Consider the following 27147-nt stretch of genomic DNA (forward strand, 5'->3'; position numbering starts at 1 on the left):
ATTACATTGACTAACGATGGGTTTTCCCCAAGGCTGTCGTCGGCCCTCCATTCCTTTCTCTCTGCCCACTCTTTCTTGGGGACCATATTAGCTCTCGTGGGTTTAATTATTTTCTCCATGTAGCTGACTCACAGGTCGATACATCCAGCCCCTGAGCCTCAGGCCCCTTATTACCCATTGCCTAGTAGATATTTTAAACTGAATTATCTGTAGCCTCTGAAACTCATTTTGTGTCCTCCGTAGAGCCTAACCTCCTTATTTTTGTCAAAGACCCCATCCTGGTAGCCTCTGGTTTACCAATGTCAGCCATCTCCTGGACTCCTCACTTGCCCCTGCCCTACTTATCCAATGGCTACCAAATGTTCTTGTTTTTACCTTGCCTTCATGTCTCACATTTGCACCCTTCTCTACCCATCTTAGTTAAGACCATCATCATCTCTTATCTACATTATCAGCGGTCCCATAACTGGTGCCTTGGCTTAATTAAGTCTTTCTGCACTTACGTCCATCTCCCACACTGTTGGAGAAGTGATTTTCCTTAATCTGACTGTCACTTTCTTAATTAACTCCACTGGCTCCTTCTGGCCTCAAGAATCAAATGTAAATGCTTCTGTTTAGCTTTTAAAGCCTTTCACAAACATATCTGTTCCCCAGGCCCGTAATTCATGGCAATCCCATCTCAGATAATCCCTTTTACTTCAAAATGGAGGCAATACCTGGTCCCTCACAAACAACCCCAGAGTCACTTTATGCTTATTCTCTACATACTCACAAATGCCCTTATTATGTCTCTTGTTATGATGGATATTCCTGGAGCGTGAGGGCGGTTTCCTTTATAGTATTTAAATCCCTAGGACAGAGAACTGTGACCTACATATAATAGACACTAAATACATGTTTGTTGATGGATTCTTGTAGAATTTCTCTCTTTTAAGGAGAACACTGATTATTGAGTATAAGTTAGAGTTGATAAATATATCAACCTATAATATATATCAATATATATTTCTATTACCTGAGCAATTGCATCCTTAAGTCGATTGTATTTCTCTAGGTCAAAACGCGTCTTTTTGGCTCCTTTATGGAAAAATAATAGGTATTGTCTGTCTCTGGCCTCTGGGTAAACATATTCCTATTAAAAAAGAGAAGGAATTGCATGATTAATACCTAGTTAAGTTTCAAAGCAGGCACTTCACAACTGTTTTGCTTATTTGATTTTATATATATTTGTTGATATGAAATTTTTATAAATTTACTATACCTAACATATATGTAATTTGTATAAACACTGAAACACACACTTTGTAGACTCTAAATGTTTACTGATGATGAGGGAATATTGGGTGGGTTGCTGGAAAAGGTATGGTAAAAACATTACTAGGAAAGTATATTTTAGGTCTGGATAAAGTTCTACAAACTCTCTTCCCATTCACAGCAATTCTATCACCCTCCTGCTCTAGATCTGAGTCCTCAACAAAAAATGGCAGATCCACACAATACTGAACTCTTTTACTTTTTAGGTGAATTCTGGTTTCATTATTCAGCTTCTTTTCCATATTATAGGGATCACTTCCTGTTCACGATTTACTGAAGATCTACTCTCACAACGTGTGATGGTCTCTTTAATTTTATGGTTTCAAGAAAGTTGTCATGAAGCCCCTTTGGAACACCCCGATGTGGGGCAGACTGAAAATTCATTAAACACATCCACACAAATCATATTCCAGCACCAGTTCAAAAGTGAACTGAGATTGCTTGGGGGACAAAATAAGTCAATACAAGTTGGGTGAGAACGTTCTAAAGAGTGATAAGAAATATCCTATAGTAATTAATATTTTCTTTGGCAAGCAGAAATAAGGACTGTTCACAGCTGCTTTTCCCAGATGATGGCAAGTCCCCATCTGTCCTATGGGGACTGTTCTGTGATTTGCCACACGAGGGCAGTAAAGCTATGATTCCAGGACTATGCATAGAGAAAAAGCTTTTAGAATTACTCCCTATACAGGGATTTTGGAGCTAGAAAAGTCCTTGGTTCAATATCTATAACTAAGGCCCGGAGAAATGAACCTATTCAAAGTCCCCAAAAGGATGCTGGAAATCCTAAAATCTGATAAGCAGCCTACTTGATAAAAGGGAAAGCCTTGTGTTCAATTTAATACATGGATTCATGTGCTGGACAAATATTTAGAAAGTAAGAGTTCCATTTAAGCAGCAATTATTTCTTTCGCACGTCTTTATATTTTATTCAATAGATGACTTCAGAATTTGATAAGAAAAGTGAGGTTGGCAGACATATTAACTATGTATACTATAAATATTTCATGGGCTAGAAGGCAAATAAAAGGAAATTTCATTTCTAGTTGATTCTTTCTCGTCTTCCTTAGATTTCCCTTCTTGTGTGCAGTGATTCCAGATAAGCTGGGAGGGAAGGGTCCGGACGTTTTAGAATAGGATTTGCTGATTATGAAGCTGGAAGCAGCTGTATTATGTAAGATGTATAGCAAGAGGAATAATTGGTAATTAGAAACTGTTGCAGCATTTGTTATGCGGTCGCTTTTCAGTCGTGTCTGAGTCTCTGTAACCCCATTTGGGGTTTTCTTGGCAAAGACACTGGAGAGATTTGCCATTTCTTTCTCCAGCTCATTTTACAGAAGGGGAAACTGAGGCAAACGGGGTGAAGTGACTTGTCCAGGGTCCCACGGCTAGGAAGTGGCTGAGGCCAGATTTAAACTCACGGAGACAGTTTTCCTGACTCTAGGCCCAGCTTGGCCCCCCTTCGCTGCTCAGCATTAGGAATTAACTGTAGTTTGTTCATTTATGCGGTAAACATCTGAGTGACTCCCGTGTCCAAGGTACCCCAGTAATGGCACGAGGCGTATTTGGAGAACAGTAAATAATAACGTGGCTGGTGCAGAGGATGCTCATCAAGGAAGCGAAAGCTGGAAAGAGACTCTGCGCCGGCTTGTGCCACGGGAAGGAATCTGGATGTAGAGGAGAGTGACGAACCTCGGAACCCGATTAGGACTGGAGGAAGAGGAAGGATTGTTCCGGGATGACTCAGGGGACTCGGACACTGGAAGGATGCTCAGATGCAGGAGCAATCTCCTCATTACAGAGGAAGGGGAAGGCCGTGTTCAAGGTCACAGATTTGTTTCCGGAGACAGGACGGGGACGTTGGCTGAAGAAGGCAGCATCCAGGACAGAATTCTTCCTCGGCTCTGTGGCCAGTTCTTGTCCACCCAACTTGGGGATTTTATCCTAAGGAGGAGGCTGATGGCTCTGGGTCCCCCTGAAATAGCCCTTGTGTTTGTACCCTAACATGACACTGTCTCAGTCTCCATGCTTTTGGAGCTGAGGAAATGTGGCAACCAGCTTCTGGCATTCGCAGTCGGCATTTAATGAATATTTCTTGAATGAACAAGTAAATGCGGGTATATGGTGTATCCCCTCCCTACCTAGACTGTAGGCTCCTGCTCACAGCATGCAACAGATCTTTGGGGATGGATGAGCTGTTCCAAGTTCACATCAGCAAAGAGTGACCCTCTTAATTGTTATAATATGCAATATGCAAAATCAACTGTGGGGAGATTTATTAAAAGGTGCTGAAGTTTTAAGATCACCAAAAAATGCTAAGAAACATAGTGCTCTATTATTGGGCAACCACAGTGACCGAATCAGAATTTTAAAGAGGAATAAGAATCAGTCATTATTTAGAGATCGTGATACACAGTAGCCTTGCACAGTAGTGAGAAAAATTCCCCTCACTTTAACGATGAGAAGACTCAGTGTCAAGAGCTAAGTGACCCCTATTATCCCAAGTAAATGGGCTCCTACTTTCTACTCATCCCAATAGCAACTATATAAAAATGTAAGGTTGGTTCCCTTCTTCCATCTGCTTTAATAGAAATGTCTATAGAAAATAAAATTATTTATTTGATCTTGTATTTAAAATACTGCTCCAAAGCTTTCTAGCTTTCCTCAAGCTTTCCATGGCATTTTTTGTCCCCTTCTCAGCTGAGAACACATCAGCTTATTTGTTTAGTTGTTTTCAGGATGTCTGACTCTTTGGGGCTCCTTTTAGTTTTGTTTTTTTGCGGGGCAGAGACACTGGCGTGGTTTTCCCATTTCTTTCTCCAGTTCATTTAACATATGAGGAAATGGAGGCAAAAAGGGATGTGTCCAAGGCAGAATTTGAACTCCACTTAGTAAGTAAACTCTTCATTTCTGTCTCCCAAAGTCCGCGGCTTGCCATTATTATCTCTGAGATCAAACTTGGGTCTTCCATTTAGCATTTAAGGCTCTCCACATCTTGGACTCTGCCCCAATCTTCTCACACTTTGCTCCCCCCACTCCCAAACCCAACACTCTAACAACCACCAAATCCAGCCTCCTTGATGTCCCTCTGGGACGATACTTCACCTCTCCCTATCCTGGCTGTCCCCCTTGCCCAGAAAGCTGCCCCTTTACTTCTTCCCTGTCCCAGAGTCAGCTCAAACATCACTCTGCTGGAAGCTTTTCTCAGCCCCCTTAGTCCCTTTAAGGTAATCGTTCCTCACTCTGTACCTGTCTTCTATGTACCTGTTTATTTTCCAGCTGTCTCTGCTGCTGGCATGTCCTTGCTTGGAAGTAAGGACTGTTTTTGCCTTTCTTTGAACCCCTAATACTTTGTACAGTGGGTTACACAGGGCAAGCACTTAATGAAAGCTTGTTGACTGATGGGAGAATTAGATAATAGTGAATTCTTCCAGTTCTTGCAGGAGAATTGTCATTCATAAGCCATTCACAAGCAGAAGGTTAAACTGATGTTGCTGTCTTTTACAGATAAGCTTAGAAAAATCAGCTCTTTCTGTCTCAGAAGGAGGAGGTCCCAAACTTAATATCTTTGTTGAACCACTAATCCCATAGCCAAATAATGAGAGGTAAGCAATACCCCCTTTCTCCAAGGGGCAGAAAGCTTTTTACATCATCATCGGCACTCCTTGCCACTTCTGTCTGCTAGATAAGAGTCCAGACTTAGAAAATCTAGCTGGCTCCCAAAGTGGCCAGTGGCTGGCCATCTATAGCCCTGGGAAATTGTGACAGCTAGACAGGTGTGCTTTGTAACACCCGGGACCTGCCACAAGCACGTGCTCAAGGGTCTCACCTGGCGTGTCATTACAAAGTACGCATACGTTGCCATGGCACTTCCATATGTAATGAAGTAGGTGACTGGCTCCATGATGTCCCACGAGTACTCCCACCAGGTAAGCCGGGCCAGAATGCCAAACTGTGTGGCCATGTAGGCCAGCCCACCCCATAGCACCAAGGTGGTCCTCTTCTCTGCTTTCCTGCTGATCTCAATCCGAACCTGCAGCAAACAAACAGTTAAATAGCATTTTGATATAGAACCAAGTTATTCTCCTAAGTGAAACTTGTTCTGTGATTACCTTGGTGTCCGAGACAGTGTTGATTCTAGTAACTATAATCTATATTTCAATAGTGTCTCTATGGTTCTTACTGGGTGCCATCACCCCTTAAATGCAACAACTAGCACCATTCCTCAAAAAGCTTCAGGGCACAGCGGATGGGTTCCCTTTTCAGCCTTCTATCCATGTCCTATTGACATGTTATTTTTGCTAGTTAGGAAAGGAATCAAGTTGGAATTAATCTGCCTGGTGATTTCTTTAGGCTTCCTTTAAAAAGGGAGAAGATCCTTTTAAAGGTCAGGAGACCCCAACTCTCTCCATAAAAGACAACTTTCCTCAAAGGTTGTTTCTGAGTTGCAAAATACATTTTGATGGCAGGAAGTTCAGTATTATTCCATTTAAATGTCACACCTCTTGACATTTCTACGGCTTCCAAAAGTTCTCGGTGTAGAAGTGCTTGGGAAAATGTCTACTACAAACACAGGTAACTTGGTTAAAGTCCAAGGATGGGAGACTTGAAGCTGGAAAGGTTCTTAGCTATCACCCAATCCAACTCCCTCAATTTTAGAGATGAAGAAACACGGGCTTAAGGCAAGTCAGTGCTAAGGATCCCAGAGGTAATTAATAAGTGTCTGAGACTCCAAGACCGCTGCCTATAACCACTGTGCTATGCTGCCTCTCCAAAAACAACCATCAAAATCCCACAAACCTTTGCAGAGCAGTCCTTACCCAGCTCGTTTCCAGCCCCAAATTAAGGGTAGTACGGCTGGACTAAAAAGCTCAAAGGTCTATCAATGAGCTATTCCTCTGCGGGCCTTCCCTGGGCACTTTGCCACGGTTCAAGCACCTGCCCCAGAGGAGTCTGCACTGGGCAGGAGCCGACAACAACGTGCTGCTGTGGGAAGGCTCATGGCTCATGAAGGATGGGAAACCTTGTGATGGTCACCTTTTCCAGGGGAGCAAGCTGCTCTCTGAGATCTTCTAATCTTTCCACAAGCTCCTTTTCTTTACTCAGCTGGTGCTGCTCAATGCACAGTGTGGTGTAGAGCTGCTGGACCAACGTCTTCACATCATTCAGCGTGGCTGCATTTTCATGGCCGAGGAGGTCTGAAAGCAAGGGGCAGAACATTTCTGAGCAAATCTTCATCTAAAGCAATTATTTCTGCATCTGCTGGGCTAGAAACAAGTAGCAGGACTATGCAAGCTTTTCACCTTAAAATGTTTTAATTATTGCTCTAATTTCATCTTTGTTAGTGGCTCTAATTTCCTCTTCCTTTTCATTTTTAAAACTAACAATTTGATTTTCCTTGTGACAAACAAAGAAATGGACAGCCCTTGCTGGCTGTACATTTTCTGTAAGATTCTAGCAGATAAATTCACATTTGAGCATTTCAAAGTTTTTGACAGTAATATTATGATATAATAATATGAGTATTTTAGTAGTCAAATGAGTCACAGTTAAACTGTTTATTAAAATAATGTAAACAATGATAAGCTGCCTCAGAATAATAAATTTATTTTTTATTATTCAATGCAACTGGAATCGAGAATAATTTTTTAAAACTACCTTGCTTCTTATTAACATATGTATTGCAGTTTACTTGTGGCGCTGATATTTTATTAGTCATTTTCCCTTGTGGTGACCTTCTAAGAGGCAATTATTTAAGAGATGTTTAAATTTCAAATCACAGATGGATGCTTGAGGTTTGCATTGGGTACCCATGAAATATTAAAAGAACCAGTTATCACACTGGATGCTGCTACAGAGGATCGAGAGAAAGACATGAACAAGGATCCGATAGCACGCATGAATGGGTTGCAAGTCCTAGACCAACAAATTGATGAACCCCATTAAGGAAGTTAAAATTCAATAGGATATGAGCTTCAGCCGTGCTGAATTTCAGGCTGGCCACAGAGAAGCATAATTTTTAGTTACTGTCCAAGTTACAGGTAAAGAGACTGCCATCTGCATTGATTGAGGGAGTAACTTTCTGACGCAATTGCAAATCCATTTGGGTGCTAAAGTGAGTGTCATTAACAAAATAAAACAACTAGTGGTAGAAATCTATTGCCCTATACTTCCTGCAAGCGGTCCAACTGCCCACTGTTCTGTCATCCCTCTGACAAATGGGGAAGACAGGCTTTAATGCTGTTCAACACAGCCCTTTGGAAGCCCATCTTTCTATGGAGTTTTACTCCTCGGATCATGTGTGTGAGAGATACCCCCAGCACTTGGCACTTCCTCAAGCTGGGCAGCTCATGTCCTAAACACTCTTCTGTCATTCTATATGGCTGTTCTCTGCCTATAAATCCTCTCTGCAAAGCATCCCCCCAGAGAACGGGCAGGGAAAGGAGCGGCCCTGAGTTCTCTTGGCAGTCAGCGGACACCGAGGTCGCACGAGGGCTGTGTCTGGGCTCCCTGCTCTTTATGCAAGGCCAGCCTCTCTCATTCTGCAGTCAGACAGCCTCCTTCCATCCCTTCCTCCAGCCTCCTGCTCCCTTTTTTGTGGGTGATACCCCTGCCAACCAGGTGCCTTTCCACTGCCCATGGGGTGATCTACAACTTTAATCCTTCTGAAACTGTATGACAACCACAGATCATCCACTGCCCAAAGACGGCTGATGTTAAACACGGAAGCTTTTGTTGCAAGGACAACCTTGAGTTTACTGGAAGCACAACACAATTTCCCAGTAGCAAAACAGCTCATCTTTTTCCTGTTCATTTCTGGGCCCAGTTTATCGTCCGACCAAAATCTATGACATAGAGAGCAGCTCCTGGGGTTGTAATCTGAACAGTAATTTCTCTCCATTTTTTTCTATGTGGATAATTAGGCAGAATGCTTCCCAGGGTTTTGGGGATTTCATTTAGAGGCTTTGTAGTGTCCCAGGGCTTAATGACATCAGCACAATGTCATCTGCAAACAGGAGCATCTGCAGGGTCTTACTACTTATGGGAATTGCCTTTTCCATTAGGGTTCTGTGCTGGGATACCCCCCATAAAAGAAATAAACACCTTTAGTGAGCACATTTCCCAATGTAATGCCTTTCTGGATGTTAATCATCAGGTCCAAATGAAATATATTTTGTTGTTTCTTTCAAAGAATCTTGTATAACACATGCATGGAAGATACCTTGCTGGAGAAGCCTTTAAGATTCTACAGAAACAAATCCTTGTTTTAAATAATCAACAACCAAGAAGCATAGAATGATCTCGTCATCTCTATACTTTTCATTCAATTTTGTAACTAAAAAATGTGGTACATTAAGATCACTTAAGAAAATCTGCTTTCTCATCCTTTCATCAAGCATGCTATTGATGCTTGTGTAAATGATTTGCTAAAGTCTTCTTGTATGCTTTTTTTCCCCTTAAAATATTTTTTCAATGAACAAAAATCTATTTTCTTTCCAACAACTGAGGTGGGAAGATGGTGGGGAGGAGGAAAACAAAAACCTTATAACCAATATACATAGACAAGCAAACAAATGCCCATACTGGTCATGTTCAAAAAATCCCAAAGCCCCAAACCAAGTATGTCTTATTTTGCATAGTATTTCATCCCCTCTCTGTAAGGAGGTGGACAGCATGCTTCATTATTGATTCTCTGGGATTGATGGTCATTGTGAGTTGGTCACTCTATCGAATAGAGTTAAGTTACAAAATTTTTAAAAATAATATTGTTACTGTACAAATTTTTCTCTTAGTTCACTGCTCTTTGCAATCAGTTCATACAAATCTTTCCAACTTTCTTTGAAATCGTCCCTTTCATCATTTCTTATAGAAGAATAAATAATCTGGTACACACATATACCATAATTTTTTCAGCCATTTTCCAACTGATGAGCACCCTTTTTTAGTTTCCAGTTCTTTGTTACTACAAAAAAGAGCTGTTATATTTGTATATATGGGTCCTTTCTCTCTTCCTGACTGTAGATTATGTTCATAAATATTATTGAGACATAGAAAGCTGTTACATAGGGACTTCTGGCCAAGATAGCTTCTTGAAAAGAGGTAGCATCCCCACTCCCACAGTTCTATTCTAGTAAAAATCTAAAGATAGTCCTAGAATAAATAATAATCAAGGAATCCAGTGAGAGATTTCAGTGTCTTCCTCTCTCTGTTTCTCTCTCTCTCTCTCTCTCTCTCTCTCTCTCTCTCTCTCACACACACACACACACACACACACACACACACACACACACACACACGTATAGAAGCTCATGAGTAGGAAAGTGGCCCAAATGTCAGGCCAGTGAAGACTAATTAGATGGTAGCCTCCAAGGATAACTGAGATGACCAGAGGCACCTACACAGCAGAGGGTTCCCCTGAGAAGGCCCCAAGGTAGCTGACAATCTATAGCACAGCTCTTGGAAGTAACTGAGAGTGGCTATGACCAAGTCTGATCATGGCAGTCCTCAGACCAAGACGTATCCCAGTTCTAGAGATTCCTAAGGATTCTGAGCTAAGAGATCACAAAAACACCTGAAGAGTCAGCACCCTGAATTTTAAAGCTCTAACCCAAGTGACATAGGCTGAGACCAAGCATGGCTGACTACCTCACCCAGAAGCACAACAGAGGGCAGAGCCTTGGGACAATGTTCTAATTTAGAAATTAAAGCTTAAATAGATGAGTGAAAATATAAACATGATAAAGGATTCCAGTAGATCCAGAGATGAACAAAAATCCACCTTGGAAGGGAAAAAAATAACCTCACAGCAAATGCTAGCAGAGACTCTTGTAAATGAATATAGGGGTCAGAAAATTATGATTTATTATTAGTAAATATTTGATTTGTATACCTATTTTATATACCTATACCCAGGGTCATGTAAAATTTTTTTGGGCAAGGAAGAGGTCATGAATGGAAAAAAGTTGAAGAAGCCCTACTCTAGAACAATGTCAGTTTTTATACAATGTCAGGTGACACACACAGCTGGGAAATATGCATATTCCTTTCTATTTTCATTCAATAATTGCTAAGCATGTATCACATCTAACTTTCTATTGTTATAATCAGGTCCTTACCTTCTTTCTTGTTTATATTTTTGTAAGATTTGTCTAGGTATAAGTCAGGGGTACACCCAGTGTAAGGAAACCAGAAGGTAAGGAGGTGTATAATGCCTTTTAGAAAGACTTTCATCCAAGACGGTTAAGAAGTTCTGGAATTTAAAGAGTCTTAGGTTATCTGGAATATTCACTTGTATAAAATAGTTCATCCAGAATAATGCAACATGAATGAAATGTATTATGGTATTTAGGTGTTGGCTAAATAAGTGTGAATTGATATAATCTTCAGAACTAATATTGTACTAGGAACATGGGTGACACAAATTCTCAAACTGAATTACATTCTAAAATTAGGTAGAAATTACTCAATTTTTAAACAGTCTGTTCCTCAAGATTACCCATGAAACTTTCTTACATTAAACATAGTCTTTCCAAAAATACTCTCCCATATGTTCCCCAACCCATAAAAGAGATATTTACTTCTCTTTGGTGGTCGAACATGATATGATGAATCATTAATGACCAATTTGAAGTCATCAAGGAGCAAGAGGTCTATCCCTGTTGAGGAGGCGACACGAACACCATCTGCAAGAAATTAAAATAAAACTTTTCATGTGATTTCTAATTATTTTTACAGAAAGGTCAGTGATGACAGATCTTCCAAATCAAGTTAGACACAAGGCCCAATTATTTTAATTGTAAAAATGGTTTTACTCCTTTTGAATTTCATTTAACAGTTCTTCATAAATACTAACTCCTAAAGAGAGCACACACTGCCACTGGCAGTACCTTTTATCCAATTACTTTAAATTATGTGTTCACAGTTCCTTACTATCATAACAAATGCAAAGATGAGGACAACAGAAAACTGAAGAGATGTGTTAAGTGCCTTGCCCACAATATGCACTTTAATGTTTTTTTTTTATCTAAATTAAAAATCAAAAAGAGAAATAGAGTAATAAAAGAAAAAAAACAGGGTGCTCTGCTGAATTCACTTGGCTTTATTTGATTTGGAAGAATATCATAATAATGTATGGCCTAAGAGTAATAAGATCATTGGCCACTGTAAGTCTTAGCTAAAAATCTATAGGAATAGAAATCTGCACAAATTTTCCATTATCTTAAATGGTCATGATGATAGTTATCTGTACAGAGAACCTTTGTATTTTCATTACAACAGCTTGTATGCTTGTGAATACTCATAAATATTAATTATTCTGTAAAGGTTCAGGCTGGATATAATGGAGGAACCCAAATGGGCTCATTATTCTTAATAAGTTAAAGTGAAGGTAGTTCCTACAGTTCTAGTGGTTCTTTTCTTCAGGACTGTTTAAAACTATTTTAAAATTAATGACTTAAAAAAATTTCTTTGTTGCTTCAGCCCAGAAAAGTTTTATGTCTTCTATGTACTGTTTTCTTTTAAATTTAAAAAAATTCCAAATTTAATGAAATCCAATAAGAATAAACATTCCTATATATGAAATAGGACAGAAAAACAGTTATCAATCAACTAGTAACTATTTATTAAGCCTACTTTGTACCAGGCACTGTTATCAGCACTGGTGATACAAAAAGTGGCAAAAGACAGTTCTTGTCCTCAAGGAGCTTACATTCTGTGTCTGTTTCCTTCTTAATCTTCTTTGGTTTTCTTCTCTGCATTTTAAAAAAGGCTTCCATGGGTCTTTTCTCTTCTTTATTTTCTTCTTGGAAATACTATAACTTGCCTCTCCCACATTAAAAAGAAAAACCCAGTCACAAATTACCATGGTCAAGAAAAATAAATCCATCCATTGGCCAAGGATGACTCATTTGGCACCTCGAGTCCATCATCCTTCAGCCCAGTGGTGGGTAGTATGCTTTGACATCTATCTTTTATCCTCGATGCTGGATGATTATACAGATCGTCCATCTGAAGTTTATGAAAATTGTCTTTGTTACTGTATAAATTTTCTCCTGGCTCTTCTCATTGCACTCTGCATTTTTCCGAGTTTCACTGAAACCATTCTTTTTCCATTGTCATTTCTGACAGCGTAATAACATTCTATTTCGATATCTTATTTTTTCAGCCATTTCCCAGTTGGTGGATAAACTTCCCTTCTTTTTGTCTCCCATTCTTTGCAACAACAAAAATGTTGGGATATAAGCCTAAAAGTAGATTTGTTATGTCAAAGGATATGCAAAGTTTGGTGACTTTGGGGACAGAATTCTAAACTGCTTTCCAGAATCAGTGAATCAACTCACAACTTCATCAGTGTATCTCTTTTCCTATCCAACAATTACAAATATTTTTGGTGATATTTTTGAAAATCTGACAGATGTGAAGTAGAGTTAGAGTTATTTTAATTTGCATTTTGTTGTTAGTTATTTAGTTTTTATGTTGATAGTTTGGATTTATTCCTTAGATAATTGTTTATATCCTTTGATCATTTATTTATTGGAGGATCGCTGACATTCATTAAATGCATTCTTACATATTTAAATTAATCCCTAGAAAGCTTGGAATGGAAACCTTTTTCAGAGAAATTTGCTACAAATACATTTTCATTTTATTATTTTGCTTCTGATATAAATTGAATTCATTGGTACAAAAAATATTGATTGCAATGTGATTAACCAGAATGGTACATTGCATCTTCTATGATCCTTTCTATCTTTTGTTTGGTTAAGGGGCTCCCTCGCCATCCATAACTAAGAAAGTTATTTTTTTTCCTTGCTCCTTGATTGTATATGACCTTTTATATCTAAGGTATGTATTAAGGTATATGGTGGAAAATCTTTATCTAAATCTAATTTCTGCCAGAATGTTTTCTATATATGTATGTGTGCATAATGCATATGTTTGTATATAAATAGATATCTTCCTACTTGCAGAGATCTCTCAAAAATACATATATAGGTATCACACACATATAGATATCTATAAATAAATCTATCTCTATATAAATACACACAAAAATATATATGTATATGTATATACATTAATAATAAGTCCTGACTTGAAAAGCTGCAGCCTTCATACATGTTCTTCTCAATTACTATGTTCATTTAATTTTGCATGTTATATATCAGCTAGTCAACTTCTCTATTTTTTAGCCAGTACTAAATCATTCTGATAAGCACTACTTTGTAGTACTGCTTGAGATAAAATGTTGTTAAGTTCCCTTTTGCCCTGAGGTTTTGTTTTGAATTTGTTTTTTTTTTAAATCATTTTCTTTGGGAATATAAACCTTTTGTTGTTTCAGATTAATTTTATTGCTATTTTGTTCACTTCTCTAAATGCTAATTTGATTGGTATGCCCCAAACTTTTGAAATAATACTGTCATTTGTATTATGGTGGCCCATCCCGACTATGAGCAATTAATCTTTCTCCACATATTTAATTCTGCCTTTATTTCTAAAAAGATATTTTATATTTATATTCAGAAATTTTCCTGCATGGATTTTTATAAGTCAGCTCTCAAATATAATATATATCCTGTAGTTATTTTGAATAGAATTTGTCTTTTCATTTTTTCCTACTGTGCTTTGTTGATAACATTTAGAAAGGTTGATGATTTGTGTACACTTATTTGATAGTCTGTTTCTTTGCTAAAGTTACTGTTTCAATGAATCTTTAAATAGTCATTCTTGGGTACTTTACACAGACCACATGTAATATCAGAAATTTGTGTTCCACTTTGAGTATTCCTATAGCTCTTACTTTTAGCACTATGTCAAATATCAACAGTAATAAATGTACATTTGTGCTTTACTTAGGATCTTAACAAGAATCTACTTTATCACTATAAAATATAATAGTAGCTACTAGTTTTAGATATTGTGGTCAGCTGAAGAGGCCAAGCAATTCTACTTTGTCTGTAATTCCTCTCTCTTGCCCATGATGCTTTATATTGCATCATGACCCCTCCATCCCCTTCCTTTGAAATACTCCTTACTGATATGACAGCAAGGACAATCCTATTGATTAGGGCAGAGTTATAAGAGACAGCTAACCTGAAAAAGAGTCTTTCCTGCTACTAGCCCAGCAACAGGCCTGTCCAATTATAGGGTACTACTTCCCCTATTCCTACCCTACAAGCCCCCAGAAATAGCTTTGTCCAATCCTGACGTATTCCATACCCAATTCATCTCCTGGTTAAATTGAAACCTTAATTTAAATTGAAAAAGATTTATTCTTTAGTTCCTCAGGGAGTCTCTGCCCTTGTGGTGGTGCTCCCTTGTTGGAAAACTCAATAAACTGGTTCCTAAATTTATGGTACTGGGTTATGGTTTTGGTTCTGTTTCTGGTTTTTTTTGCCACACTGTAATTTTACACATAACACTATTTGTCAAATTATGCAATAATCCATTTACTTTTTAGTTTTTACTGTTTTGTTTTGTTTTTTTAACAAAAAATGGGTCCTTAAATTTGTTAAAAACTTCCCCTCCTGCATTTATTGATATAATTATATAGATTATATATATTTTTAAATTACTATTTATCTACTGAATCAACCCTGCCTTCCTGGTATAAATTCAACCTTGTTATAGTGCATAATTTTTTTGACATGTCTCTGAAGCTAATATTTAAATTACTATTTTATTTAAAATTTTCGCATCAATATTAATTTGTACTATTGCTCTATACAGTTCTTTTTCTCTTTTGGCTCTCGCTGATTTAGGTATCAAGACCATATTTGATTTATAGAAGGAATTTAGTTAAGATCCTTTCTTTTTCTTGTTTTACAAACATCAATGCAATATTGGAATCATTCTTTGAGTGTCTGGTAGAATTAATTTGCAAATCCATCTGGTACTGGGGATTTTTTTCTTTGAGAGTTAATTATTCCATTTCTTTTTCTGGGTTATGATTATTTAAATATTCTAATTACAGTTCTGTTAATATAGATATTTTATATTTTTATAGATATTCATCCAGTTAAATTGTCAGTTCTGTTGGCATACAACTGTTCAAAATAGTTATGTGAAGCTTTTTTTGGAAGAGGGTTTTTTTTAATAATTTAATTCCAAAAAAATTGATTTATTTTTCCTCTCTCTTACTTCTTCCCTCTCCAAATGGGGAAAAGAGAAAAACAACTTTATAACAAATGTGCATATCCAAGCAAAACAAATTCCTGCATTGCTTATATCCAAAATACATGTATTATTCTGCATCCTGAATGCATCATCTTCATGTTTAAAGGATTTTTTTGGATGGTGGCTGGTCATTGCATTGATCAAAGTTCTTAGATTTTTCAAAATTTTTCTTTGCTATTTTTTTTCAAAGAATAAATTGTTCTCCTAGTTTTTGTTACTTCATTCTGCATCAGTTCACAAAGTCTTCCCACAATCCTATGAAATCATCCCTTTGATTTCTTGTATCACAATATTATTCCATTATATTCATATATCATCATTTGTTCAGCCATTTCCCAATTGATGGGCACTCTCTCAATTTCCAATTCTTTTCCAGTATAAAAATATTTTTGTACCAGATGAGTCCTTTTCCTCTTTTCTTTTGTTGCTATTTCTTATTTTCCTCTTACCTTTCTGACAGTTTCTCAGTCTCCTTTACCAGTTCTTTATCCAGATTTACCCATTGAATGTCCATCTTTTGGGACCTCTGTTCTTTAATTTCTATCTCAATTGGTGATTTTATCATCTCCCATGGGTTAAAGCATCATCTCTATGAGATGATTCTCACATCTATTTATTGAGTCATAACCTCTCTTTTCACTTTTAGTCTCATATCCACTTATTCAATATTCTGAACTGGATGTTTCATAAACATCTCAAATTTAACATACTTAAAGGACAAATCATTACTTTTCTCCCCAAATCCTTCTGAACTTCCTTTACTCAAGTTCACAAGCTAAGTGTCCCTCCTTACTCTCTCACCCCACATATTTAAATCTGTTGCAAAATTTTGTAAATTCTAGCTTTGTAAAATATGTCTCATATCTTTCTTCACTCACACAATTACATCTTGCTGGTGCAGGCTTTTATTATCTCAGTTGTGAACTATAAATAAATAAATAAATGTATGATATATGCCTTTTCTTCCTTATCAAGTAATCAGTAGAGATACATCTCATTTTCCTAAGATATTATTTAGATCTTAAGATCTTTCTTATATTTTAATTAGATTTATCTAGATCTGAGAGGGTTACATTGGCTATTAAAATTTTATTATTTATTTCTGTTAATCACTTACCTTTTCCTTTAAGTATTTAGATATGACATTCAGCACATCTATTTTAAGTACAGACATGAATTCATGATATCTATAGAATCTACAAAAATAATGAAATTTCCTGTTAATCTCTTTTAGGTTATGTCTATTTTTACTGTTGCCTTCTTTGAAATCACGATTGCTACCTTTGCTTTTTTGTGTTTACCTATACTATAGATTTTTAACCTTTTCTGGTTACAGATCCTCGTCATGGATCTTTTTTAGAAGTTTGGCAAAGTGTATGGATCCCTTCTCAGAATAATAATTCTCAATAAATGAAGGAAATACAAGGTTTCAGTTAAAGGTTAGTGAACATAAAAAATATGTTTTCCTCCATCCATGTGGATTCCAGGTTAAAAATTCTTGAATTAAAAATAACAGTTATTATTCTAGTTCTTTTTTAAAAAAATGGTTTCAAACTTTCTGTTGTAAGTATATTTTCACATAAACAACATATTGTTGGATTCTGCTATCATCCTGGATTATTTGATCCTGTCCATTCTCACAGTTATGACTCAATTATGGGTTTTCTTCTATCCTAGAGAATATGCTTTCCCTTTTCTTTCCCTTTGTTCCCCTCTTTACAAAGAAGTTGGGGGTGAATCAGGATCATGTTCAGTACTAGCCATCTATATTTGATACATTGTGCTTCCATTTTATGGCTTCTTTTCTTCTCCTTGCCTAGTCATTAATCACAATTTCTTACCCATTCTTTCTTTGCTTTTATTTCCTTCTTCATGATCTTTCTGATCAGATCTGAAGTTAAATTTTTTGCTTATTACTAAAATCTCTTTGAATCCACATTCCTTTCTCACCCCAGCCTCCCTCTTCTTGTTTTTATATTTCCCTATTGAAGTTAATGTAGTTATGTGCCCATATTTGTGTATATGTGTATTCCATCCTCCTTTGAACAGTTCAGATGAAAAGAAGGTTCATTTTTATCCTGTTCCCTCCACTCCTTCCTCCCTTTCTTTCTTGTTGTATTCCTTTTCTCTTCCCTTAATTTTTTTCTCTTAGAATCATCCAAATAGAACAAAACTGCTCGTAGGTATTACGTCATATTTACTCCCTCTACAATCATTGAATACATTAGGATTCCGAGAGAATGTGTGTTTCTTCTCCCCGTCAGTCTTTAAAAGTTTCAATATAAATTCCTTCCACTTGCTCAAATTCATGTTTTTAATTGTTTCTCTTGACTCTAAAGTTTGTATTTAAAAACATCTCCTTGGTTTCAGTTTCTTTATCAGGAATATTTGAGAGTCCTTTATTTCATTAAAATTTTGTTGTTTTTTTCATCATAAGATTATACTCAGTTTTGCTAAGTAAATAATTCTTGGTTATAAGCATTTAAAATCTTTTGGGGACCATTTTGGAATACTGTTTTTTTTCTTCTTTATTGTGGTAGATTCCAGGTATTGTATAATATTGACTATTGATATATGAAGTCTTTCTTTCAGGCTGCTTGCATTATTTTTAATTTGACCCAGAAACTCTTAGTTTTGGCTTTGACTTTTCTGGGAATAATTATTTAATGTTTCTTTCAGGAGGTGACCAGTGAGTTCTTTCTATTTTCACTGTGCCCCCTCTGGCTTTAACAGGTCTTGGTAGCTTTCATTTATTTGTTCTTGAACTCTGAAATCTTGAAATCTTGAAATTAAGTCTTTTCTTAATAGTCAAGGTTTTCAGCTAATCTGAAGATTCTTAGATCATTTCTTATCGACCCTTTTCCAAGTCAGGTTTTTTTTTTTTTTTTTTTTTTTTTTTTTTTTTAGGTAGACAGTTTGCATTTTCTGATATTATTTCAGTCTTTCCATTTTGTTCTAGTATTTCTTTAGACTCATAAAATCATTGATCTGTCTGGTCCAATCTGATTTTCAAGGAGTTTGTTATCTGAGTCCAGTTCTGTACATTCTGTACTAAGCTATTTGTGCTCCTTCCAATTCTTTACCCTTTATAAAGCTCTCATTTAATTTACACGGTCATTTCTTCATTTACTGCAGAAATTCCAGTACAGCTCATGGCAAATCTATCATTTTCTTTGATACTTTGCTTATAGATGGTGCGGCACTATTCTCTCCTTGTGGGTCTGTGTCTTCTCTGTTGCTCTTATTGTTAGTGTTTTCTTATGTTTACTCATTTTTCCAGCCTTGCTTCTTAAACTGGTGCTTTCCATTTACTTCAGGAAGGAATGCAGGGCCTCCCTTGGTCCGATCTGTATTATCTGCTAGCAAGCCCTGTATTTTTCAAGGACCTTGGAAACCATTCCAGCCAATACACAGGACATACTGATCCAGGGAATGCTCATTATTGCCCGATGTAGCCCTAGTTTGGGCCAGAATGACAGAACTTCAGGCTACAAAAGGCTTCCTGCTCTTTTTTTAGTCCCAAGTTCTCTCTATGCACAGATGCAGGCGGTTTGTTGGAATCTGCTTCTCCATGAATTTCTTACTCACTTCTTGGTCCGTTCCCTTCCTCCCCCCATCCTTACTGGAGTGGCTATGAAAGATCTGGGATGGTTCTACTCCTACTTACTCCAACATCTTGAAGAAAGTCTTTAACATATATGCTTTTCAAGCTAACATGTTTTCCCCCGATGTTAAACCTTTACTGCAAAGACCCTAGAATTAAAAAATAATAATAAAAACAAAGCCAAAACACCTAAGATTCCATCCTTCCAAAGTGAAAGGCTCAATAATCATTACAACTAAACCTTACTCTGCCCCTAAATCTTGCATTAAAAGGTCTCAGAATTTAGATTGTGACTGTCCCAAGGATCCAGGGCAGGTCTTTTATTTGCCATTTGTAAGCACAGGTGAAACACAATAATAAAAATGACCAATCATTCTGAGAAGTCCCTGTGCGTTCAGAAAGCACCAGAGATGACTTTCCAGGCCTGCTGCTGGGATTTAATGAGCACAGTTTAGTCTGTAAAAATCGCAACTTCCATCAGCTTACTTAAGGTTCACAAGCAAAAGCTCGTATTTGCGGAAGGTGACCATACCTGGTGAATAGATGGCTACTCGGTCAATGCCCCTGTCTTCCTCTTGGAGCTGTCGTAGAAACACACCGACAGAATCTGAAATAGGTTTGAGGGTGAACTGACAGCGCTCGCGCCGGGATGGAAGTCTCACAGATATCACAGGTAACCCGTTTTGGTAAACCACCGTCACGTCTGATGGGGAAAATATATATGTAAACAAATGACAAAAAGGGATGTTAAGGCCCCTCTAAATCATCACACAATTAAAGCTACCCTTACCACGCTCCACGTATGACAAAGTATCTCTTATCACATAAGCACATGTATTATTTAATGAATACCTCTTTTTAATTTAAAATGCAGATTATTCTAACAAAGCAATGCAAGATCAAAAAGGAACAAGTGATTTTGAAGGAAATAAAGAAACACGGACAAGGATCCCTGTGGAAATTCCTTGCATCCACCAGATGGATATTCTTGTTCTCCTTCAGACCCCTGGAGCTAATTAAGTAAGGTATTAGAGACTGCTGGGGTAGACTCCTATATTTACTTTTTAGTAAATGTAAGGGAAGCATTTGTGATTATACTTTTGCTATTAAGAATCCCTTAGGATGCCACCTCCCAAGGCAGACTGCCAACTGAGAATTTAGCCATTCAACAATTTGCCATTCAAGAATTCAAAAGGCTGAATGGACTTCTAGGCACATAGACTCCCTGCCTCCCTTAGGAAGTCCTATCCCATATCACCCTCTTCTCCTTGAGCATTTCCAACTGGATATCCTGAACGCCTCTCAAACTCAACACGTCCAAAATGGAACTCAGTGTCTTTCCCCTAAAAGTCATCCTTCTTCTTTACCCTTTGCAAAATCCTACAGTCACCCAAGTTCAGAGTCTCAGCACTAACTTTGTACCTCATCCCCCACATCCAGCCAAATCTTGTCAATTCTCCCTCTACAACACCTGTCACTTCCTTCTTCCTCACATAACTCCATCCCACGTCAGACTCCCCTCGTCTCTCACCCAAATGATTTCTGAGCATCCTCGCTAGACTCACTGTCTCGAGACTAATCCCCCTTTAATCTATATTGCACGGAGCTGCCAGTGTGATATTCCTGAAGTGAAGGTCTCACCATGTCACTCCTTGCTTATGAAGATCCAATGACTCTCTATTGCCTTTAGAATCAAATACAAATATCCCTGCTTGGCACTTCAAACCTTCCCTAAATTCCTTTTCCAGACTAATTACACATAATGCACACATTCTCATAGTCTATGATCTGGCAAACTTCTACATATGATCATTTACCTTCAATTTTATGTCTTTTAAAGAATGCACTGCCATTAAGCCAAATTTATATGTTTCCTTATTTTCTTCAAATTTGATTCTAATGTAGTCTCTTTCCTAATTTGCAACCAGTCACACAAAAATTCCTTGGGTTTATGAATTACTGAAATACTTTCTAGTTGAAGCTAAGTCAAGATAGGAATATAAAAACACTTAGGGTGACAAGAGCCAGATGCCAATATACACCCAAAAAAATACTGATTTTAAGTGAAAAGTGCATCAGCTAGTTGTTTGGTTGGGTTCATTTTACTTTACGATTTGGTTTTAACATTTCAATCTGATATTTCATCAATGAAAATACTCTCTCCACAAATGTGGGTTGCATCACATATATCACAGTAAACTTATTCCATGAGTTGCTATTGCTGAAAAAAATTGATCAGTTTGTAGCCAACTTAGTAAAGAGCCTATTCTAAACTACCAGGCATATTGTTGGACAAAAGACGTGCAATTTTTAAAAAAACAAAATCTGTTACCTTACAGGGGTAGGTAAGGTAGGTAAGAATACAGAGGTACTCTTCATAGTGGAACATGGAAACTTATGCATTCAGGAGCACAAAATAATCCCAGGTTTTGGAATGAATGGCAACAAACAACTCCAATTTTTAGCAAACTCAATGTCCAAAACTTAACTCATGATCTTCTACATATGTTCTTTTTCCTACTTTTTTATTTTTATTAATGCTCCTATCATTCTCTTACTTACCACCCTCAAAACCTATCATTTCTATCTACATAATTTTTCAGACATAATCCTCTCTTTTCTATTTCTAATGGCAACATCCTAACTCAGCATGTCTCATCTGGAATATCTTATTAAATTATCTTGATATTTCAAGTTCCTCCCCACACAACTCCAACAAATGTGGCTAAATTCACGTTTGTAAAGCATGACAGCTACATTCTACTAAAAACCTTCAATACTTCTTCACTGTGCTAGTTTTAATCCAAATCCAGTATGTTTTCTCTGCTGTTCCTTCTCTCCCTCGAGTATGGAACTTCTATTTCTGTCTTGTAAGATCTTGGTTTTAAATTTGAAAGAAATTTTATTTCCTCTAATTTTACAAATACAAAAACTGGGATCTACAGCAATTAGTTAAGACACTGATTATAACATAAGAAACAAAACCAGTACATAAACTCAGGCCCTCTAACTTTTAATTATTTCAAACTATTGCATCGTCAGTATTTTTTTCTTTTCTTTCATTCCCATAACCTGCCAACATTCTTTTTTTTTTTTTGGTATAACTGGTTATTTCAGATCCAGAATGCCAGAATTTTTTGGCATTAAAACATTTAAATTGTTTTATATTTCTATGAAGAAAAGATAATTTTTTTTCTAAGCAGACTACATACAATAGCCTTTTTATATTTTAAATATATGGGTAAATAATATGGAACATAAACAGTTTGTTAAACCATTATATGGCCAATCAAATATTTGCCCAAAGAAGCAGTCTTCTCTTCTTGGAGTTTATAAAGTCTCATGATGAAGAGATGAATGAAATATTTACCTCCTTTTTGGCAAAAATATAGGTGATTACAAGGGTGAAACATTCTTATGTTGTTAGATGTTGTTTTAGTCTCTTATGCTTAATTTATCTTTTTTTGGTTAAAAAAGGGTAGAGCACAGTAAATTTAATAGGAACTAATTGGTTTTGCATTTGCAAAAAGTACCAACAAAAATTTACAAAGGGTCCAAAAATTCTGCATCAGTCCAAATCCAAGCCACCTTTTCTGACCTGACAACACCATCCCCTGCCAAGGGATGTCAAAACTGAACAGTTTAATCACTTGCCTCCCTCGCTGGGCCTCTCCTCTTGCCAGGACTCATTTCTCAAAGGTAGCATACTTTCCCTCCCACATGCCCCCCCCCATTTTGGTGATTTTCAACCCCTAGCTGCTCAAGTACAAACCGAGTTCTCCATCCCCAACTGTCCACCCACTCCCTCACTTTTATTCCCTGTAACTGCTCTGCAAATGTCCCAGTCCAGTGCTACCCACCCCTTCCACTGAGCTTACTGGAAGGCCTGCTCAGTAATGAACAAACTTGTTTTTTTGGTAATCCTTTCCCTTTCTCCTTATACCTCCTGCCCACCCCCCAATGACACTGCATCAGTGGCTCTCCTTTCTAGCACCTTTCACTCAGAACTCCTCGTCCTCTGACTGGTCACTCTGCAGGAACTGAGATGCTCCTTTACCACCTGCAGACTCTCCACCTCCTCCCGTCAGCAACCTTTCTGCTCAGATCTTTCCGCCCCATCCAGACCCTGGCGGACGCTCCCCAGGCCCCTCGGACATCCTCCTTCGCTCCTCGGAGTGGGCTCTCTGGGCCGCCTTTCTTAGGAGACTTTAACTACATACTGATACTTCCTTAATTACCTTGACTTCCAGTTCCACAACTGACTCAACGTCCAAGACCTAACCTTCCACCTCACGTCAGCCACCATACCTCTGATCTTCCATGTTTATCAGCTCTGAAGTTCTCTCACATGAGCATTAGTGACCATTTTCCCTGTTCTCTCTGTTTGACCAGTACAGATGTTGTTCTTCATCCTCACTGGGACTTCTGATCTCCCATCCGGTCAGTTCTTCCCCAGATCGTGTCCTCTGTCTCCATCTCATAACTAATATTGCCTCAGCCTTAAGTGACTCTCCCCAACTTTGCAATCACCTTCTTCTCCCTGATACTCCTTTCTCCCTCGGTTTCCATGACAATTCTCTCTCGGCTCCCCTGCCTGACTGGACCTCCATCCAGGTCCCTTCCTGCTACTGCATTCACTTGGGGATCCCACTGGCTCCTCTCAGCCCCAGCCTCTTTCCTGGTATCCATTCTTGCCTCCTCCACTGCCTAGTTAAAAAAAAAAAACTCCCCTCCCACCCCCCCAGCAATTCCTCCATGCCCTCTTCTAGATGGCAAGTAATCCAATATATGTCAAGCATGTTAAAATAGATGTTAAATCCAATATATGTATACATATTTATACAATTATCTTGCTGCACAAGAAAAATAAAATCAAAAAGGAAGAAACATGAGAAAGGAAATAAAACGCAAGCAAACAAACAAACAAAAAAAAAGGGTGAGAATGCTGTGTTGGGATCAGTTCCCACAGTCTTCTCTACACATCTTGAAAAGGATGTCCCAGAGAAATCCTCGGCACGTCCGATACTGACCCCATTCTCTCCCCTTTTTCTGAACTTGCCTATTCCTGCTGGGGACACCAGCATCCTCTCAGTCCCTCGAGCCTGCCCCCGATCACACGTCACCCCCGACTCCTTTCTCTCACCTCCCAATCCAACCATGTGTCAATTCCTGTCCCTTCTGCCTTCCCCACATGTCTCCTCTCATACTATTACCCCACTGCCACAGGCCCTCATTGCTTCATTACCTGGATTATGTCAATGATCCACTTATGAATCCGGCAGCCTCAATCTATCCCTTGCTCAGCTGTCAAACTGATCTCCCTAAAGCACTGATCTGACCGTATTAAATAAACCCCAGTAACTCCCCATTCCTCCAGGAATCCACACAAAATTCTGTCTGGTGATTTAAGCCTTTCCTGGTTTGGCCCCTTCTGCCTTTCCAATTCTTTACATTACCCACATACTCTGCAATACAGGACTGGCCTGGCCGCTGTCCTTCCTCGCACAGGACAGCCCACCTCCCCATTCCAGCATTTTCCCCCGGCTCTCCACAGCCAGAAACTCTCTCCCTCTGCATCTCTATCTCCCGGCTCCTTTCAAGTCTCGGTCAAAGGCCCACTTCTGAAAGAAGCCTTCCTCCTGTTCACTTTCTCCAGTGCCTCCTCTATAGCCTTGCCTGCCCATCATTTTTGCAGACTGTCTCCATTAAAGAGTGAGCTCACAGGGCAAAGGGAGCCTGTTTTTGCCCCAGGAGAGGTCACAGGGCTTGTCATGTTCATACAACTTTCAGTGTCTGAAGTCTAAAATCTCCCTGGCTCACGGCACTCCTCGTCTTCTCCTTTGCTGGGATACAGTAAGTTTAAAAAAGTAATAGTACTCCAAGTAATGGTGCTCCTGATTTCACCTTGTCTTTATAATCCTAAACTTCCATATTTTCTTGTGCTGTGTGTGGCTTGTCCATGTTCTCCCATAGATCCTTCAGCAGGTAACATTGATCAAATCATTGATTATCCTCCTTTCCCCACCGAAACCCCAAGATCTTTCTGAAAAGTCCCCTTCTGCTTTATTAACTGCAAAATAAATCTACCTTCAGCCCTCTACAACGTAGTGACTTTCTCAATGGCAGTTACGTTCATAGAGGGAAAAAAAAGAGACCAGCCGGATGCATCATTCTCCCCTTTCATTCCCACATCCCTTTTGCCTTTCACACTTTTTCTGTATACCAGAGCCCTATGAATGAATACCAATGGGTTCTCTATAGAACACCTTGACTTTCAGACTTGGCTGAAGTTTTTTTTTTTTACATTAAAGATTTGTATTTTCAAAACATATGCATGGATAATTCTTCAACATTAACTCTTGTAAAACCTTGTGTTCCAATTTTCTCCCCTTCCCCCCATTCCATCCCCTAGATGGCAATATATGTTAAACATGGTAAAAATATATGTTAAATCCAATATATGCATACATGTTTATATAATTATCTTGCTGCACAAGAAAAATCAAATCAAAAAGGAAGAAAAAATAAGAAAGAAAATAAAATGCAAGTAAACAACAACAAAAAAATGAGAATGCTATGTTGTGATTCACACTCAGTTCCCACACTCCTCTCTCGGGGTGTAGATGGCTCTCCTGAAGTTTTTTTTTTTTTTTTTGATTGTCCTCTCTCTGCCTTTCCTCTCAATCTAAAGGAGTAGGGGTTGGTGCTATAAGATTACAGCTACAGGCCTGATATCCCTATCAGAATGCATAAAATGTGTTCATCCTGAACCCAACCAACTGCCTTGTGAACATGTGCTGCGGACACACGGCCCTGCACGGATACAGCTCTACTCCCGGAAATGTAACTCAACCATCGTTTCTTAAGGAAACCTACTTCAGCCTTCGAGGTCCCACCCTCTCTATTGCTCCCCAAAGCATTTTTTTGCCTTTTGCACCTCTGAGCCCTCCCAAGACAGCTTGGGGGTCACTGACTAGATTTCTTTCTTAAGGACCAGGCCTTAAACCAAAGCCAATCTGATTCTGATTGGCCACCAACAGGTCCTAGGCCAAGCCCTGTCTGGCCACTGTTTGGGTCTCCTAGACTCAGTCATGTCTGCTTTGGCCAGGAAACCTGAGGGTCTTCCCCTCCCAGGATCCTTCATTCATTGATTTATTGATCTGGGTTTCCTGGACTAAGCTGAAAAGCCCATCGTTGCTACCGAGCCTTAATCACTGAGGGAGGCCGGCCTCGGCCAAACTGAGAGCCTTGAAGACCTTAGCTTAAGCAGGCCCAGGGCTCCCACTGGCTGCTCCCTGAGGGGACAAGCTGCCTCCCTCAGACCCAATTCACTCGCCTGACGTCATGGCCACCTTAAGAATGAAGTGTAAATGACCACTACCTGAACAGACCAGGGAAGTACAGGGTATGAAGCAGTGCTGATGAATCCCAACATTTCCTCATTCTCTCCCCGTCCCCTAAGGAACTGGGAGAAAACTGTCACAGGAGCAGCAGGAGACGAGAACAGGGAGGTGCTGTGACCCGCCCCCCAAACCAGAGAAAACTTGGAACAGAACAAGGCCGAGGCTGCTTCCTGCCCCATCCACGGAGGTTTCTGGTTTCATTTCTACTTCTTATTTTTTATCCAAGCTTTTCATTTTCAAAGCCCAGGCAAGGATAATTTTTCCATAGGGACCCTTATAGAACTTTGTGTTCCCGCTTCCCCCCTTCCTCCCTGCCCCCAGAGGGCATCTACGTCCATCCTCGCACACTCTGCATTTCTGGCTGGGGGCGGGTGGGTCCTGTCCCCCCTTCCCTCCCCCATGCCCCTTAGGGGGTCTCAGCAGGGCAGCGGCTACAGGGCAGAAGCAGGGATTGGCCCCGAACGCTCTGCCCACACTCACCATCAGAGGGCACCACCGTACTGCAGTAGACAACTCTCAGATGCTGCCAGGAAGAGAGCCGCTGGTGCACCTAGAAAATCCAAGGAGACTCTTGTTAGGACCCAGTCTGGGCCAGGGTCAGAGCTTCCCCCTCTCCCGTCAGCTTTTAGGCCGGAGGGCGAGCCCCCGGTG

At 38.9% G+C, this 27147-nt stretch overlaps 1 protein-coding gene across 1 annotated transcript in view; it reads right to left on the reverse strand.

Moving 5' to 3' along the window:
* Positions 1-27147, reverse strand: part of MCU (mitochondrial calcium uniporter) — a 165062-nt gene that overhangs the window by 4621 nt on the left and 133294 nt on the right. Inside the window, exons 2-7 of the mRNA XM_051982174.1 lie at positions 26977-27046; positions 19626-19796; positions 10893-10997; positions 6352-6512; positions 5144-5347; positions 1016-1132 (exon numbers count right to left, since the gene is read on the reverse strand). Coding sequence (XP_051838134.1) covers positions 1016-1132; positions 5144-5347; positions 6352-6512; positions 10893-10997; positions 19626-19796; positions 26977-27046 — 828 coding nt within the window. The remainder of the gene's footprint in view (positions 1-1015; positions 1133-5143; positions 5348-6351; positions 6513-10892; positions 10998-19625; positions 19797-26976; positions 27047-27147) is intronic.

This window comes from Antechinus flavipes, chromosome 2 (genome assembly GCF_016432865.1).
Source record: "Antechinus flavipes isolate AdamAnt ecotype Samford, QLD, Australia chromosome 2, AdamAnt_v2, whole genome shotgun sequence".
Lineage (NCBI taxonomy): Eukaryota > Metazoa > Chordata > Mammalia > Dasyuromorphia > Dasyuridae > Antechinus > Antechinus flavipes.